The sequence below is a fragment of the Plasmodium brasilianum genome, chromosome 3 (genome assembly GCF_023973825.1).
Source record: "Plasmodium brasilianum strain Bolivian I chromosome 3, whole genome shotgun sequence".
Classification (NCBI taxonomy): Eukaryota; Apicomplexa; class Aconoidasida; order Haemosporida; family Plasmodiidae; genus Plasmodium; species Plasmodium brasilianum.
The window spans coordinates 137,860-152,354 of NC_090116.1; the positions used below are offsets into that span (position 1 = coordinate 137,860).

The 14,495-nt window shown below is 17.9% G+C and overlaps 1 protein-coding gene across 1 annotated transcript; it reads right to left on the reverse strand.

The window, feature by feature from the left end:
* Nucleotides 1-7,031: 7,031 nt before the first annotated feature.
* On the reverse strand, nucleotides 7,032-7,930 carry MKS88_000840 (fam-m protein; the record flags this gene model as incomplete). The annotated part of the gene is made up of 2 exons (XM_067219479.1): nucleotides 7,032-7,718; nucleotides 7,844-7,930. 2 exons carry the CDS (start codon nucleotides 7,928-7,930, stop codon nucleotides 7,032-7,034), a joined length of 774 nt encoding a protein of 257 aa, XP_067075208.1.
* Between the last annotated feature and the right edge of the window lie 6,565 nt (nucleotides 7,931-14,495).

Sequence of the window (14,495 nt, forward strand, 5' to 3'; positions counted from 1 at the left end):
AATTTTAAGAATATAATGCATGTATTCTAGTGCAACTAATTAATAATAATTTTAATAGGATCTTTCAAGAGAATTACTTTTTTCATTATAATTCATGTTATCTAATTTTTTTGTCAAATAGCAAACAATATTTTATTTATGCGCTACATATTTATTCAAAGAAGAGCTTAGAATATTTTATATATATATTGGTTCTTAATACCACATAAAATAGTATACTACCTTTCAATTAAACGATTCATTAAACGTTAATTTACTAGGTAAATTTTATTTTGTTAATAATATTTTCAATTTATATTTGTTCCTTTCTTGTTATTCTTATTTTATTGTTTTTTTCTTCTAAATTTTCAAATATTATAATTTTTCAAGATATATTATTATTCTTAATTGAGAAATTTTTTAAATTAATATATAGAATTTTAGATGATATTAATGCATCACGGTTAATAAAAAAATAATGGAGTCATATATATTAATTTCGTCGATTTTATTATATAATAAAAAAATAGTATTGAAGTTCATTGAACAATATAGTTATTTATACATAATAATTATTATCATATGTAATATTTTTTTATTTAATTAGTTAATTGTATATATAAAAATATTCCATTGAACTTAATAAATTATGTATGTTCACTCTTCCCATTTCGGATGCCTAAAATAAATATATAAAAAAAAAAAGAAGACTATATATAAGGGATTTCATTTGCTAAATTTTCATCCGTTATGTCAAGGACAATATTAGTAAATAGTGAAAAAATATAATTTAAAATGTTCTGTAAATTTCTCTTTTTAAAAACTATCGTTTCTTCATATATATATGAGTTACTAAAATATATAGAATTCAATGAAAAACATGATATATTTTCTTATCAAATCTAAATATAGTGCATGTGCAATTTTTAAAAATTTTCTAAAATATAATTAATAATATTTTAGAAAAATGTATATTTTAAGTGAAATTAAAAAAAAAATATATATATTTTTTTTGCATTTATGTATATTATTTTATAAATTTCATTATATATATATATATACAAAAAATGTAAAGTAAAACTCACAGAAAACAAAATGCTACAATGAATTATCTATTATGGCATTAAATTTTGTCCACAAACGAATATATATAGGAGAATTAAAAATCCTCGCTATTCCTGAGTAAAATATGTGTCGCTAAAAATATAATTGTTTCTATTACAAAAATAATTCCTATTTGTAATATTTTGCAATATAAGTAAATTTATGTATTATTATTTCATATATAAGCATATATGTACATATTTTATACATAAAATTAAATATATTAATAGCATAATGTAATATTTAACAATGACTAAAAAGTAAAAAAAAAATAATGTATTTCATTTATAATTTTTATATCACAATATAAATTTTCCAGCTCAAAAATTTCTATTTGTTATTTTCACTTTTTGTATCTTATAAACACCTATATAAATGATTAAAAATATATATATATAGCTTAATTATTAATAATAGATATTTTTCATTGTGCATATTTCCTATAAATAGAACAAATGATAAACATAATTTTCACTTGCATTTGAATTTATACAGAGGAAAATTTATTGTTTAAGTATAATCATGAAAAGTATTAATATATATATTTCATGCAAAACAATTTTATATTCATTTATTTTTTAATTATATACTATATAGATGTACGATTATAGAATTTTTCAATCCTATCATAACGAATTAATTAACAAAAATAAAATGCAAATTTGTAAATAAAACATTTATCATTAATTCGTATATATTTATTTTTATTATATTAAAAAAGGAATTATTATTGTAGTAATATTGATAGTTCTTATTGTATATTTTGCATATTTAAAATACTTTTAATAAACTATTAATTCTATTTTTATCCTTCTTACGGAGAAACTTACCTAGTATCTCAAAAATAATTACTTATTCAATTATATAAAAAAATTATTTATTTTTATTACCCTTATTGTTAATTACGCCTTTACATATATATAATTCATTTATATAAAATCATTATCACAAAGAAAAAGTATATTTGTAATTGTAACCGTTTATAACGCGTTCAACTTTAATCATTAGTGCGCTCATATGTTTCAATAATAAAAAGTAAAAATGCAATTATACTATATATTTATAATTTTTGTTTAGAATATACATATATGTAAACCTTATAAAATTTAAATAAAAATAATTTTCAAATAAGAAAAATATTACATATACTTAGAAAATATTTAGTTAAAATTATTTACAACTACCAATATTAATAGTTAACTATAAATAATTCATTCTGAAAAACAATGATTTTTAATTACACATTTATATAAAAAAAATTTAAAAACTAAAATATATATAATAAACGTTATTATAGTAAATATTTATTATAATACACATCTCATAATATAAATAATAATTACCATTGATTGAATTATTTTTTAGAAATAACAAAAAAGAAATTATGTTCTTTTTGTTATACAACATACGCAAAAAGATATTTCCAATTAATTTAAAATAAATCATAGATTTTTTTTAATTAAATCACGAAATTATAATAATTTCATTGCTTTATACTAATTTTAAGTAACAAACATATATATCACAAACAAATATATTAAAAATGCACGCCTTTTTCGTGAAAATATTAAATTAGGCACAAAAAAGTTTTTAATGTACATATACATAATATAAAACATTATAACTCAATAAATATTACGAATATACGTTTTCATATGTTACATTAAAATAGTTATGTACGCTAAGATGGAATTATAAATATTAAGTATTTGTATGTGAATATCTTTTATATGTAATATTTTTAAGGACGTTATAAATTTTTTCTTTTTCCATATCAAATGATTTTCTCATCAAAGAACCTATCTTATTATAACAAATTTTAGGATTATTTGCCTTAATTATTCTATATAATACAATTTTTATCCATAAATAAACAAAATATAAAGTACCAAAGACAACCTCCACTCCAGAGACTATTGAATTTAGTATTACTAAAGCAACTATTGTGTTATTATTTTTTATTGATGCATTATATACAATACTTCAATTGAAAGCCTTAATAGAGTTATTAAAACTAAAAAGTATGGAGTAACTCGTAAAGCTGTCTTTCCATTTATCACTCTATTTGCAGTATTTTTATTAATTTTCACATTGTTTTCAATTTTATTTATGGAATATAAAAGACTGAAAATTATTTTTTCAAAAAATTTATCTATAGTATTAAGTAAAGAATACATTTTTTCAAAGGTACTTTATGCCTTTCCTCATAATTTAATAAAGTTTCCTTTAATTCCTTGTTTTGTAATGCAATTTCTTTTCCATTTCTAGATATATCTTCCTTTTTATCGAGTAATTTATAATTATTCTCCTTACTTGATATGTATGTTGTCTATTTAACACTCACCAAATTCTCTTATAGGAGACGATTAGTTGTTAAAACTAAATGAATATCTAGCTCATTCTTCTAAAATAATGACACATTGTAGTTATTCTAAAGAAAAAAAAGGTAAACATTTATTATTTACAAGAGTACATATTTCCATACTAAGAAAATATTATTTTTAAAAATGAAATATTAAATATTATTATAATACCATATTATTGTTATAATTGTATAACCAAAATAAAAGGGTAAATGAAAGTACTTTAATAAAAATTACGTATATGAAATTTCCCTTTATTGTATACATCTTTAATGATATTATATATTTAATAATAAAAATTATGACTTTATTTTTGAATCGTGCAAATAACAAATGAAAATGTTTATACTATTATTCTCCATATATTAATTTTATTTCGCATTTAATAAATTGAATTTTATTAAATGTAGCTCATATTAAATTTTACATAGGTAAAATAACTATAAAATTGATTTAGTATATAATCTATATAAGGTTGTTATAAGGACAAAAAAAAATTATTATAATAGTTTATATAAAATAAAATGATAAACGTTTAAAATATCTAAATTAATTTTATTATATTACATTATGGTATGCAACTTTATTTTTTATTAATTGCTTTCAAAAAAAAAAAAATAGTACCAAGATCAGATAAAATCAAATTAACAGTTATTTAAATACTGATAAAAATTTTGCACTTTTATAAATGATAGTATAACACGTAAAAAATATATACTAATATATATTCAGAGGACCCTTATCAATTCTTACGATCTTTTCAAGTAATAATTCTAATATTATACATGTTTTTTGTAGAATTTTGTAATCTAATAAAATAATATTCATTAAAACAATAAAAAGAATAGAGAAAAAATATTACGTTGACAAAAACGTTATATGCTTTAACCTATATAAATCATTACCTATCTAAAAAAATATATGTTCTTTTATAAACTAATATATATTAATAAAATAAAACACGTAATTACGAATTAAATATGAGAGTATAAAATTATTTTATAAATACATCAATAACTAAGTGTTATATTTCTGCATATTGATGTTACAGTGTTATAATGTATATCTAAAACATAATAAAATCTATTGTTACTTAAGGAAATTTTTTAAAATTCATAAATTACATAAAATATTGTTCTTTTAAGAATGCAAACAAAAATATATTTAGAGAATAATAAACATAATAGAAAAAAAACAAGTTAAAAATAAATTATGTATAAAAATCCCATGAGCAATTTAACAAGTTCAGTAATATTTATAGCCATATAAAATTACAAATTATAGTTACAAAAAAAAATATATATTTAACATATATAAAAGTATGATGAAAAAATATTAAAAATAAAAAATATTTACTAATTTTTTGCATTAAAAAATCTATTCAGAATTCATATTACCTTATTTTATAAAAATAAGTAGTTTTAAATTATATTTTTAACAGGAATCATGAGCAATATTTTTATATAATATATAAATTTCTTATGGAAAGAAAATCATTTTATATCCTATTATTGTTACTCTTCTCAAATTATAATACAAACTCTAATAAAGATTAATTTATTATATTCAAAAAAATATTATTTCTGATTATAAAAAAAATAAAAAGAAAAAGAATATAATTATTACAGTTAAAATTATTATTTTCAAATACTTAAAGAATTTATAAAAATTGATATAGTTATATTTTTTCCCAATTATCTTATATATTTATATTTTAACATTCATAATAACATTTTTCTAGTACACATAATACACATTTGTCATTTAATTGAAAAAAATTTTAACACATTAAACAAATTTTTTTATAAAATAGGCGAGATGATATGTAAATATTAGTAAAAAAAGGAAACATGTAATGTCTATTATGAAATAAATTACAAAAATTTATAAGTTTTATTTAAAACAATAAAATAAATTCATAATCTCAAACAGTCATAGGATTATTTATTTTTCTTATATTTATTTCTTTTTATTTTATGATTAATAGGAATATTATTTAATTTATTTCATTAATTTTGTAAAGATTAAATATGCATATCTTTTTTAGTTTTCATTCCACTTTAATTTAGACATTTAAGTAATTCTTATAGAATAAAATTATATAAAAAATTACATAAGTTCCATTGTAAAATAATAAAAGTATAATACCTAATTTTTACTGAAACAGAATAGAAATACACAAAATTATTATGCCATTGCATAAAATTTCTACCAAATATGAAATTTTGCTAAAATATTTTAACTATTTGTTAGCAATATCTTAAATTTTAAATGGGAACTTATAAGCTATCTATAAGAAAATATTTTTTTTGTTATACATCTATTTCATTAAAAAAGTTATCGTTATATATATAAATGAAATATCTATGTTTAATATAAAAAATAAGTATTTTTACAAATCCGTAAAATTATATTATATCTTAATTTTTTTATATATAACCATAAAAAAATAATAAAAATATATAAATTAATACATATATTCAGTAAAGCTACTGTAAAAAATATACATTTATTTCAATTATATTTAATAGTAATTTATATTTTTATGAGTATAGAACACATTTTTGTAAATTTACAATTATACTTGAGAATGAAAAAATTATATGTACATCTTATGTATTCATATATTCTTAATTTTTATTCATTAATATAATCTTTCAGTGTCATAAAAAATAAAAATCATTTATAGTATACTCATTTATAAATTTTGAATATAACATATACAAAAGTAATTTTTCAAAAATACTCTTAAAAGTGTATTAAAGAACAGTAATAATATAATGACTTGTTTCAACTATTCACTTAATTGTAATGATTTATGATCCCCAAGATAATGAGCAATTATTAATAATTCATAATTAAAAGGGGTATTATTTTATTATATATTTATAATTTCACATTTATACTATGCAAAAAAAAAAAAAAAAAAAAGGATTAAGAGATTTTTACAATTAATATGTTTTATAATATATTTCATATAAAACATATCCTAGAGAATAAATATTAAGCTTTTTTTTTACAAAAATATATATATATATATATATATATATATCAATGAAAAAAATATATTTCATTTCTTTCATTAAATAGTTAACAAGACACTTATTAGTAATATGAAACTAATAATACACATTCTTAATAACTTGAACAAATAATAGTTTTAGAGTAGAACAAGATATAACATGGAAAGTATCACTCTTTAGTACAAATACATATTGTCACAATTCAATAAAATTATATGAATTGTTCTATTTAATATTCATACTAAAGCATATATATATTTTTCTTATGTAAAAACTATTTAAACATGTAAGTGTAAATGTAAACGTAAATGTAAATGTAAATATTAAGTTATAATATTTAATAAAGTTGAAATTACTATTTAAAATAAAAAATACAAAACAATAAAACATATTCAGAAAAAAACTAGAAGCATAATTTTTTACTGATGTATATAAAACAAGCTAAATATATGTAAATATAATTTTAAATATTAAGCAGTTACGCATTTATCTATTAAGTATATAACTAAGGATATTAAATATATTATCTTATATTTAAGAATCATTATCAACAAAAAGTATACTACTTATAATTCATTTTATTCACACCTAAACTTAATTTATTTATACTACCGTCTTCTTTAAAAATATTAGGAGCCACCATTATAAATATGGCAGATAGTAACATCAAAATTACGGTATATGCTATTGGAAAAAAATTGAATTGTGTTAAACCTAGAAAATCTTTTATAACATTGCAAAAAGAACCTAGTGGACCTAAACTTTTAAGCCAAGCCCATGCAATTTCAAAAACCTGACATCCATGTAATATGGGAAATCCTATTGCCAACAGTAGAGAAATAAAAAATAGGCCTACTCCAAATTCGTAACTTTTATATTTTATTTTTTTTGAAATTATATTTCTAGTTCTTCTTTTTTCAAGAAAATCAGAAATGCTTTTTTTTATCAATTTTTGTTCAAAATTTAAATGTTTACTATCAAAAATTTCATCATTTTTATCCTTAGTTTGGGTGTATAATCCTTCTCTATTTAATGAACTTCTATTAAATTGTGGGTTTTTTTCATTGTTTCCTTTCTCATTATTATATAAAATTTTTTCTTCGCTCTCTATATTTTTTAGTATATCTTGTTTTAACCGTACAATATATGAATCCTTATATTGTTTATATTTTGCTAGTATTCGATAATTTCTTGTGAATAATTCTATGCCATCACTGCAGTTGTAATCCAAATATTTGTTAAAAGTACTCTAAAAAAGACAGGTAAATATTTGTTATTTAATAGAATAAATAATCTAACGGTAAAAACACTATTATTCAAAATAAATTACAAAAATATGAATAATGCTAATATCCTTAAATACTATTATCTTACCACATCATGGTAAAAATTGCATATCCATGCTAAAAAGACAAACGTAGCAATTAAAAAAAAATATAATAACTTTATATTTTGTTCCATCATATAGATTTCAATAATCTAATATATACATTAATAAAAAAACTAATACTAATATTATATTCATTTAATAGTAAAGGAGAATATACTTATTTTATTAAAAAATATAATAATGCGTATAGAACTGTAGAACATTTTACAATACCTTAGAAGAAAAATAATTTTAAATATGTAATATTTAATTTTTTTATTAATTTTACATAAAAAAAAACACACATTAACTAGAATAAATTTTAATTGATTCACAAATAATTCAAATGTATAATATAATTGTATAACATATTGTAGTAATTGAACAATTTTTTCTTTTAATTATTTCTGAATAAAATAAAAAAATATATACATACAATTTCATAATATTCTTTAAATATCAAATTTATTTTCAATATATAAAATGAAAGACATATACATATATAATTAATTGTTATATACGTTAAAAGGGAATAATTATTATGATTTTTTCCTATTAATAATTTTAGTTTTACAACCAGCATATTTTGTTAAAACAGGTTATTGCTAATAAAAATATCATGTATTATATAGCAGTATAACATTAATAATAATAATAATTTTAAAATTAAAAATAATGAACAGTACTTTCTGTTAAATTTTTTACAAATCATGAATTCTTTATGATATAATACATCCTTAAAAAGTCCTAATTTATAGGACACTATATATATGAAAATATACTTTTTAAAAGCAACTAAATCATTTTTTATTATATTATCATCATTTTGAAAAATTCTAATTTTTAACTTTTTATTTATGCCCTTATTTCTATATTAAAAGTTTATGTATTCATTTATTTCATTTTTTTCTTTTCCTTTTTTTTAATTAATTATATATATATGGAAAAATATTATTATAGTAAAAAAAAAAAAAAAACACTAAAAGTACAATTAGCATATAAAATATTACAAGATGGTGATTTAATTTAAAAATAATTCAAATAAAATAAATTTACAAATGATAATAATATACAGGCATAAATATGTATATTAACATAAGAAATAATTACAATAATATTTACTAAAATAAATGATTTAGTAATTTTTCTATTAATGAAATTTAAATGTACATGTTACTTTATTTTATCATTATTTTAATATTTTTTTTTTTTTTTTTTAGTTCTTTCTCTAATGCATAATCTTAGGAACAAACTTTAAAATTCCAGCATAATAAATCACCATAAATATAAGAATCATTTATATTTTAGTGAAAATTATTTTTTAACAGCAAAAATATATTATGCCATAATATTTATGCTACTTGTGTGTTGTATATGTGGGAAAGGCAATCATAAAAATATTACATGCATAAAAAATTATTGCAATAATTTTAAATAAAACTTTACATTATTATTTTCTTTAAAAAATATTTTTATTCCAAATAAATAATTAAAAAATAAAAAAAAACAAGAAAAGACAAATTTAAAATATTATTCTTAAATTATAAGCAAAAAAAAAAAAAAAATTACGAAAATTAACATTATCATAATTATTCTCATTTAAATTATTTTCGTTGCTATCTTTACATTAAAGAAAATTATCTTTAACTTTTTTTTTTTTTTTCTCAGAATTTTAACATGCTATTTTTTGTTCTCAATTAATATTTTTATATATAATATATATCAATCTATTTTGAAAATATTACTAATTTATATATATCTTTAATTTAAATTTTGAAAAATAATTGAACTGTATAAAAAAATTATGATAAGCATTTACTTATATGTAAGCTTTTGCGATTTTAACACTACTCATTGTTTCTAAATATTTTCTTTGAGACATCTTTTTTATAAAATATATATTTACATATATCTAAATTATAATTTTCTTTTAAAATTTAGACATCATATATACAAATAGTTCAATTTTTTAATAAAACATTTAATTTTCTCTTTATATATATACGATAAATGATTTACGTTCACATATTACATGTATATATATATCAATAATATTTACTTTATTTTCACGTTATATCATTTTCTTATATTTAATAAATAAATTATTATTATTATTTAATATATACAAATAAAACAAGATTTATATAAATTAAAATTGAATTATGAAACTTAAAATATTATTTTCTTATATATACTAGCTATAAATTACATTATATACAAAAAAAAAATGAAATATTCACTTAAATTCTCAATTCTTATGGATTATAATATTCTCTTTGTATGGTTTCAATTATAATTTACCTAGAGAAATATGTGCTTTTTCTTTTTTACAGAGAGTAATTACTTTAAATATTTATCCTTTTTATATTTTTAATAAAAATATTTGTTTTTCTATTTCTAAAAAGTTTCTATATTTTGTTTTATATATAGTCTATGTTTTTATTTTGAATAATATATATGATTATATAATACCCATAAAAATATATGTATTGAACAAAATGGCTATATTCTTATTACTAAAATGCAAAAATTTTAAAAACGAATATGGTATTTTTAAAAATTATAATACTAAGTAAAAAGCTGTATAATTAATAAAATTTTCTAATAATCTACATGAATATACTCAACCTCAAAGCATTCCATTTCCACTAAAAGGTTTTCTCAAGTGATCACATTCATAAGAAGAAGTAATTTTTGATGTTATTGTACTTGGGTTTATCCCTTTATTAACAATAATTATATTAACATATATCAACATTTTCCTTGTTCTATTCTCCGACCATTAATTATTCCCCATAAAAATGTGCTTGTTCTTCTTTAATCCCTAAAATATATTACGATAAAAGATTAATATTGGGTAATTGTTATATGTTGAAGTACGCAATATTTTTTAATGCCAGTGTACACCAAACGGAATTTTCTGTTGAATTCTAAAAAAAAAATATATAATAAACGTTGAAATATCTAGATAGGTAAACTCACTAAATATTTGTTTTTGCTTCTGTAGGTGATTAAATATATTCTGGTTACAGTATGTACTATATAACATATAATTCTTTACCAAATGAATCATTTATAAGTGTTCAACAATAGATATATTGGTTCTTATAAAATAAGGTCGTGATTAAGGTAATTCAACTGTATGTTAAAAGATACCAAAAAAAAATAATTAGAATAATATTTTTTAATAATAATATTACAAAAGTAATAGGATACAAATGTATAGGATTCTAAGAGAACCATAAAAATTTCACGTAAAAAGACCTGTGGGAAATAACTACAAAAGTTGAAATAAAAATAATAATAAATTAAAGACAAATATTTTAAGCAAATTTATAAGTTACTAAGTAGTAATATATACAAAAAAGAATTTATATTAATTAGATAACCAATATCCATATTGTAATTCAACATGAACGTAGTTAGGATACATAATAACTTTTATAAGAAATCCATCCTTATAATTTTTATAAATGCAAATGTAAAAAAAAGAACAAGTTATTAATTGAATAATAAAAGCGTTAACAGTAGAATAAATGGTTAAACATATTTATCATTAAATTAAATAAAAATTCGCAATAGTAATAATATGTCACGAGTTAGTATGTGATTAAGCATAAATAATATATTTTTTACTATTACAATTAAATCAGGAGAAATGTAATAAAACATGAAACACTAAATTTGATATATCAGTGACATAACCACATAAATGGATAACAAGCAGATTATAAAAACAACGAAAATGTGTAATCCAATAGACTTAAACGACATTGATTAAATATTAACAACAATATCATATATTTTACACTAAGATAGTATGAATGAAAATAATGCATTCACTATTGGTGAAATCATTTATAAAGACAAATTTACCTGTATAATATTATGTGACTGTATAATTATCAGTATAACTAAAAGAACACACGTAAAACGAAAAGATTCTTGGCATAAAATATATTTATTTACTGCATTTTTCATATATATTGTTTTTAAAATTTCTTGGACTATTATAATATATTGATAATTGTGAGATTTAGTATGAAATAAAATGATCAACGAATTTAAATACTAAAGTTCCTTTTATATATAAATATACAAAATTTACTGAATTGTGTATTTATGCATAATAAAAAAATGAAAAAATAATAATATATTATTTTAACTAACTAAATTATGTTAAATAGTATTACTTTTACGTATATTTCAGTTCCATAATATTCAACTTAGACATATTGCAACTCTATTCAAGTATTTGACTTGAATAATATATACATGGAACATATCTATTTTGATGTTAGATATATTTTAAATAAATAAATATTATATACATATTATTCTAAAGGAATATTCAATAATTTATATGAACTATTATCAATATAGAATTATATTTAATTAATTATGTTGCATAAACGTCACTATCATACAGTAACCTTAATCATATATGTTATAACTAAATAATGAAAAACACTTCAACAAAAAAAAATATTTTCATATATTTATAAAATCATGAAAAAAAAGGAAAAGATAAATATTCTTATATATAAACTTGAAAACGGTTACTACACAGTTCTTCGCGTATTCATTCAGATATTACAGAAAATTATTTTTTACTTTATATTTTCAAATACTAACATGTTACTATAATTTCATTATATATTATTTTTACCATAAATATACGTAATATATTCAAATAAAAAAATTTCAATATATAATATCTTAAAAAATAATAAATTATTTTTATATATATTCCTTTATAAAATATTATTATGTATAACGTATTTAAAAGAAATGGGGTTGCATATAAACCATTCAAAAAAAATGAAAGTTTAGAACAAAAAACGAAAAAATTGTATAATGCTAAATTCAGAAATTAAAAAATACAAAATTAGTATTTCATTAATATAATGGACTAATTAAACATAATTATAATAATTACCTTTTTTATGTAAAGTTAATATTTTCAAAAATTTAATATGAGTTAATATTTGTATTTTTTCTTTTTATTTTCCTGACCATTATAAATTTCCCATGTATATTTTTCTAATGGAGTATTAAAATCAGAAATAATATAGTTAAAATTTAGCTGAATAACATAAGTTCTTCGTAATACTTATAAATAGTTTTGTACTTTCTTTTACCAATTTATATCATAAAAAGTATCATAAATTAATGTGTGAAATATATTTATAAGACTTGGTAAATAACATTTAATAATAGTGTTAGATATTTATTTTCTTTCAGCTATGAAATTCGTTAAAAAATAAAAAATTAATAATAACTTTTTAATCTAATTATGTGAATATTTTTATGAAATACTAAAATAAATTAATCAAATAGATCCAATTATTTTTTTTTTTTTATATTATTTAATTCACTATGTATTATTCAAAATATATACTAATACATATTTTTTTTATTCCAACAGCATTTTTTTTTTTTTTTTTTTTCATATAATTTCATAGTCTCATTAAAGTTTCAATCAAAACACACTAATAATAATTTCTATTTTGTAAGTGTATCTTAACGTTTTTTTTATGAACATATAAAAATATACCACTATTTAAAATTTAATTTAATATAAACCGTATAAATCTGAAGGTGAAAATACGGCGATACAGAAGAATATATATATATGTATTTATAATTATAATATATTATTTTTAAAATTATTCAATGATATAATGTATTCCTTAAAAAATTAATTTTTAGGTAATTGACATATTTAATGTTATGTGTTATATCTGCGTTTTAATGGCAATAGCTTCCATATCCATAGCAACAATTTAGTATAATTTAAATATTTTAATTCTAACTCCTATGTACAGAATAGAAAATATAAAAAATTATTAACAATATAATTATAGCACTATAATATTTTATATCAAAAATATATAACAAAATAACACAATAAAAAAGAAACTTTCTATCAGTTCTAATAACGATCTGATTCATAGAATATTTATTTTGTGAAATACATAAATTTAAAAAGCGTTATTTAAATTAATAGATATAATAATATTTATACATGTATGTGTCTGTATTAAAAAAAAGAAAAGACATAATATATATATTATTATTAATTTTATAAAATAATTTTTCTTATTAATGTCGCTATTAAGTAACTAGTTATGGTTGCCTATTTAACTTTTTCTTTATAAAGGTAATGTTATTTTATATAAAAATATATATCTAACTGTGATTTAATTAAAAATATCATTGGAATATTCCTTCAGCTATGATGTATTTATACATGGTAAAAAAAAAATAACCACATAATAAAAAATATTGGTGCCCTTAATTTTTTATTATCTATCGTATAAGTTTTTATGCAGATCATAATTTTGTAATATCTTTAAATTAATATATATTACTATAAATAGTATTATACGGATAAATAAAAATATATAAAATATCATTATTCTTTCAGATGGTTATTTACAATTTCCTACAGCAATAATACAATGTCACCATGGGAAATTTTAATTCCACCGTATTATTCATTGTTCTTTAATACACCTGTATTTATGCATATATTATTTATTTATGACAAAAAATATTTTGCTAAAATTAACCTAAGAATTAATTCTTAAATTATTAGTAAAAATTATTTTGAATCTAATACTACAGTGAAGTTTTGATATAAGAAAATACATT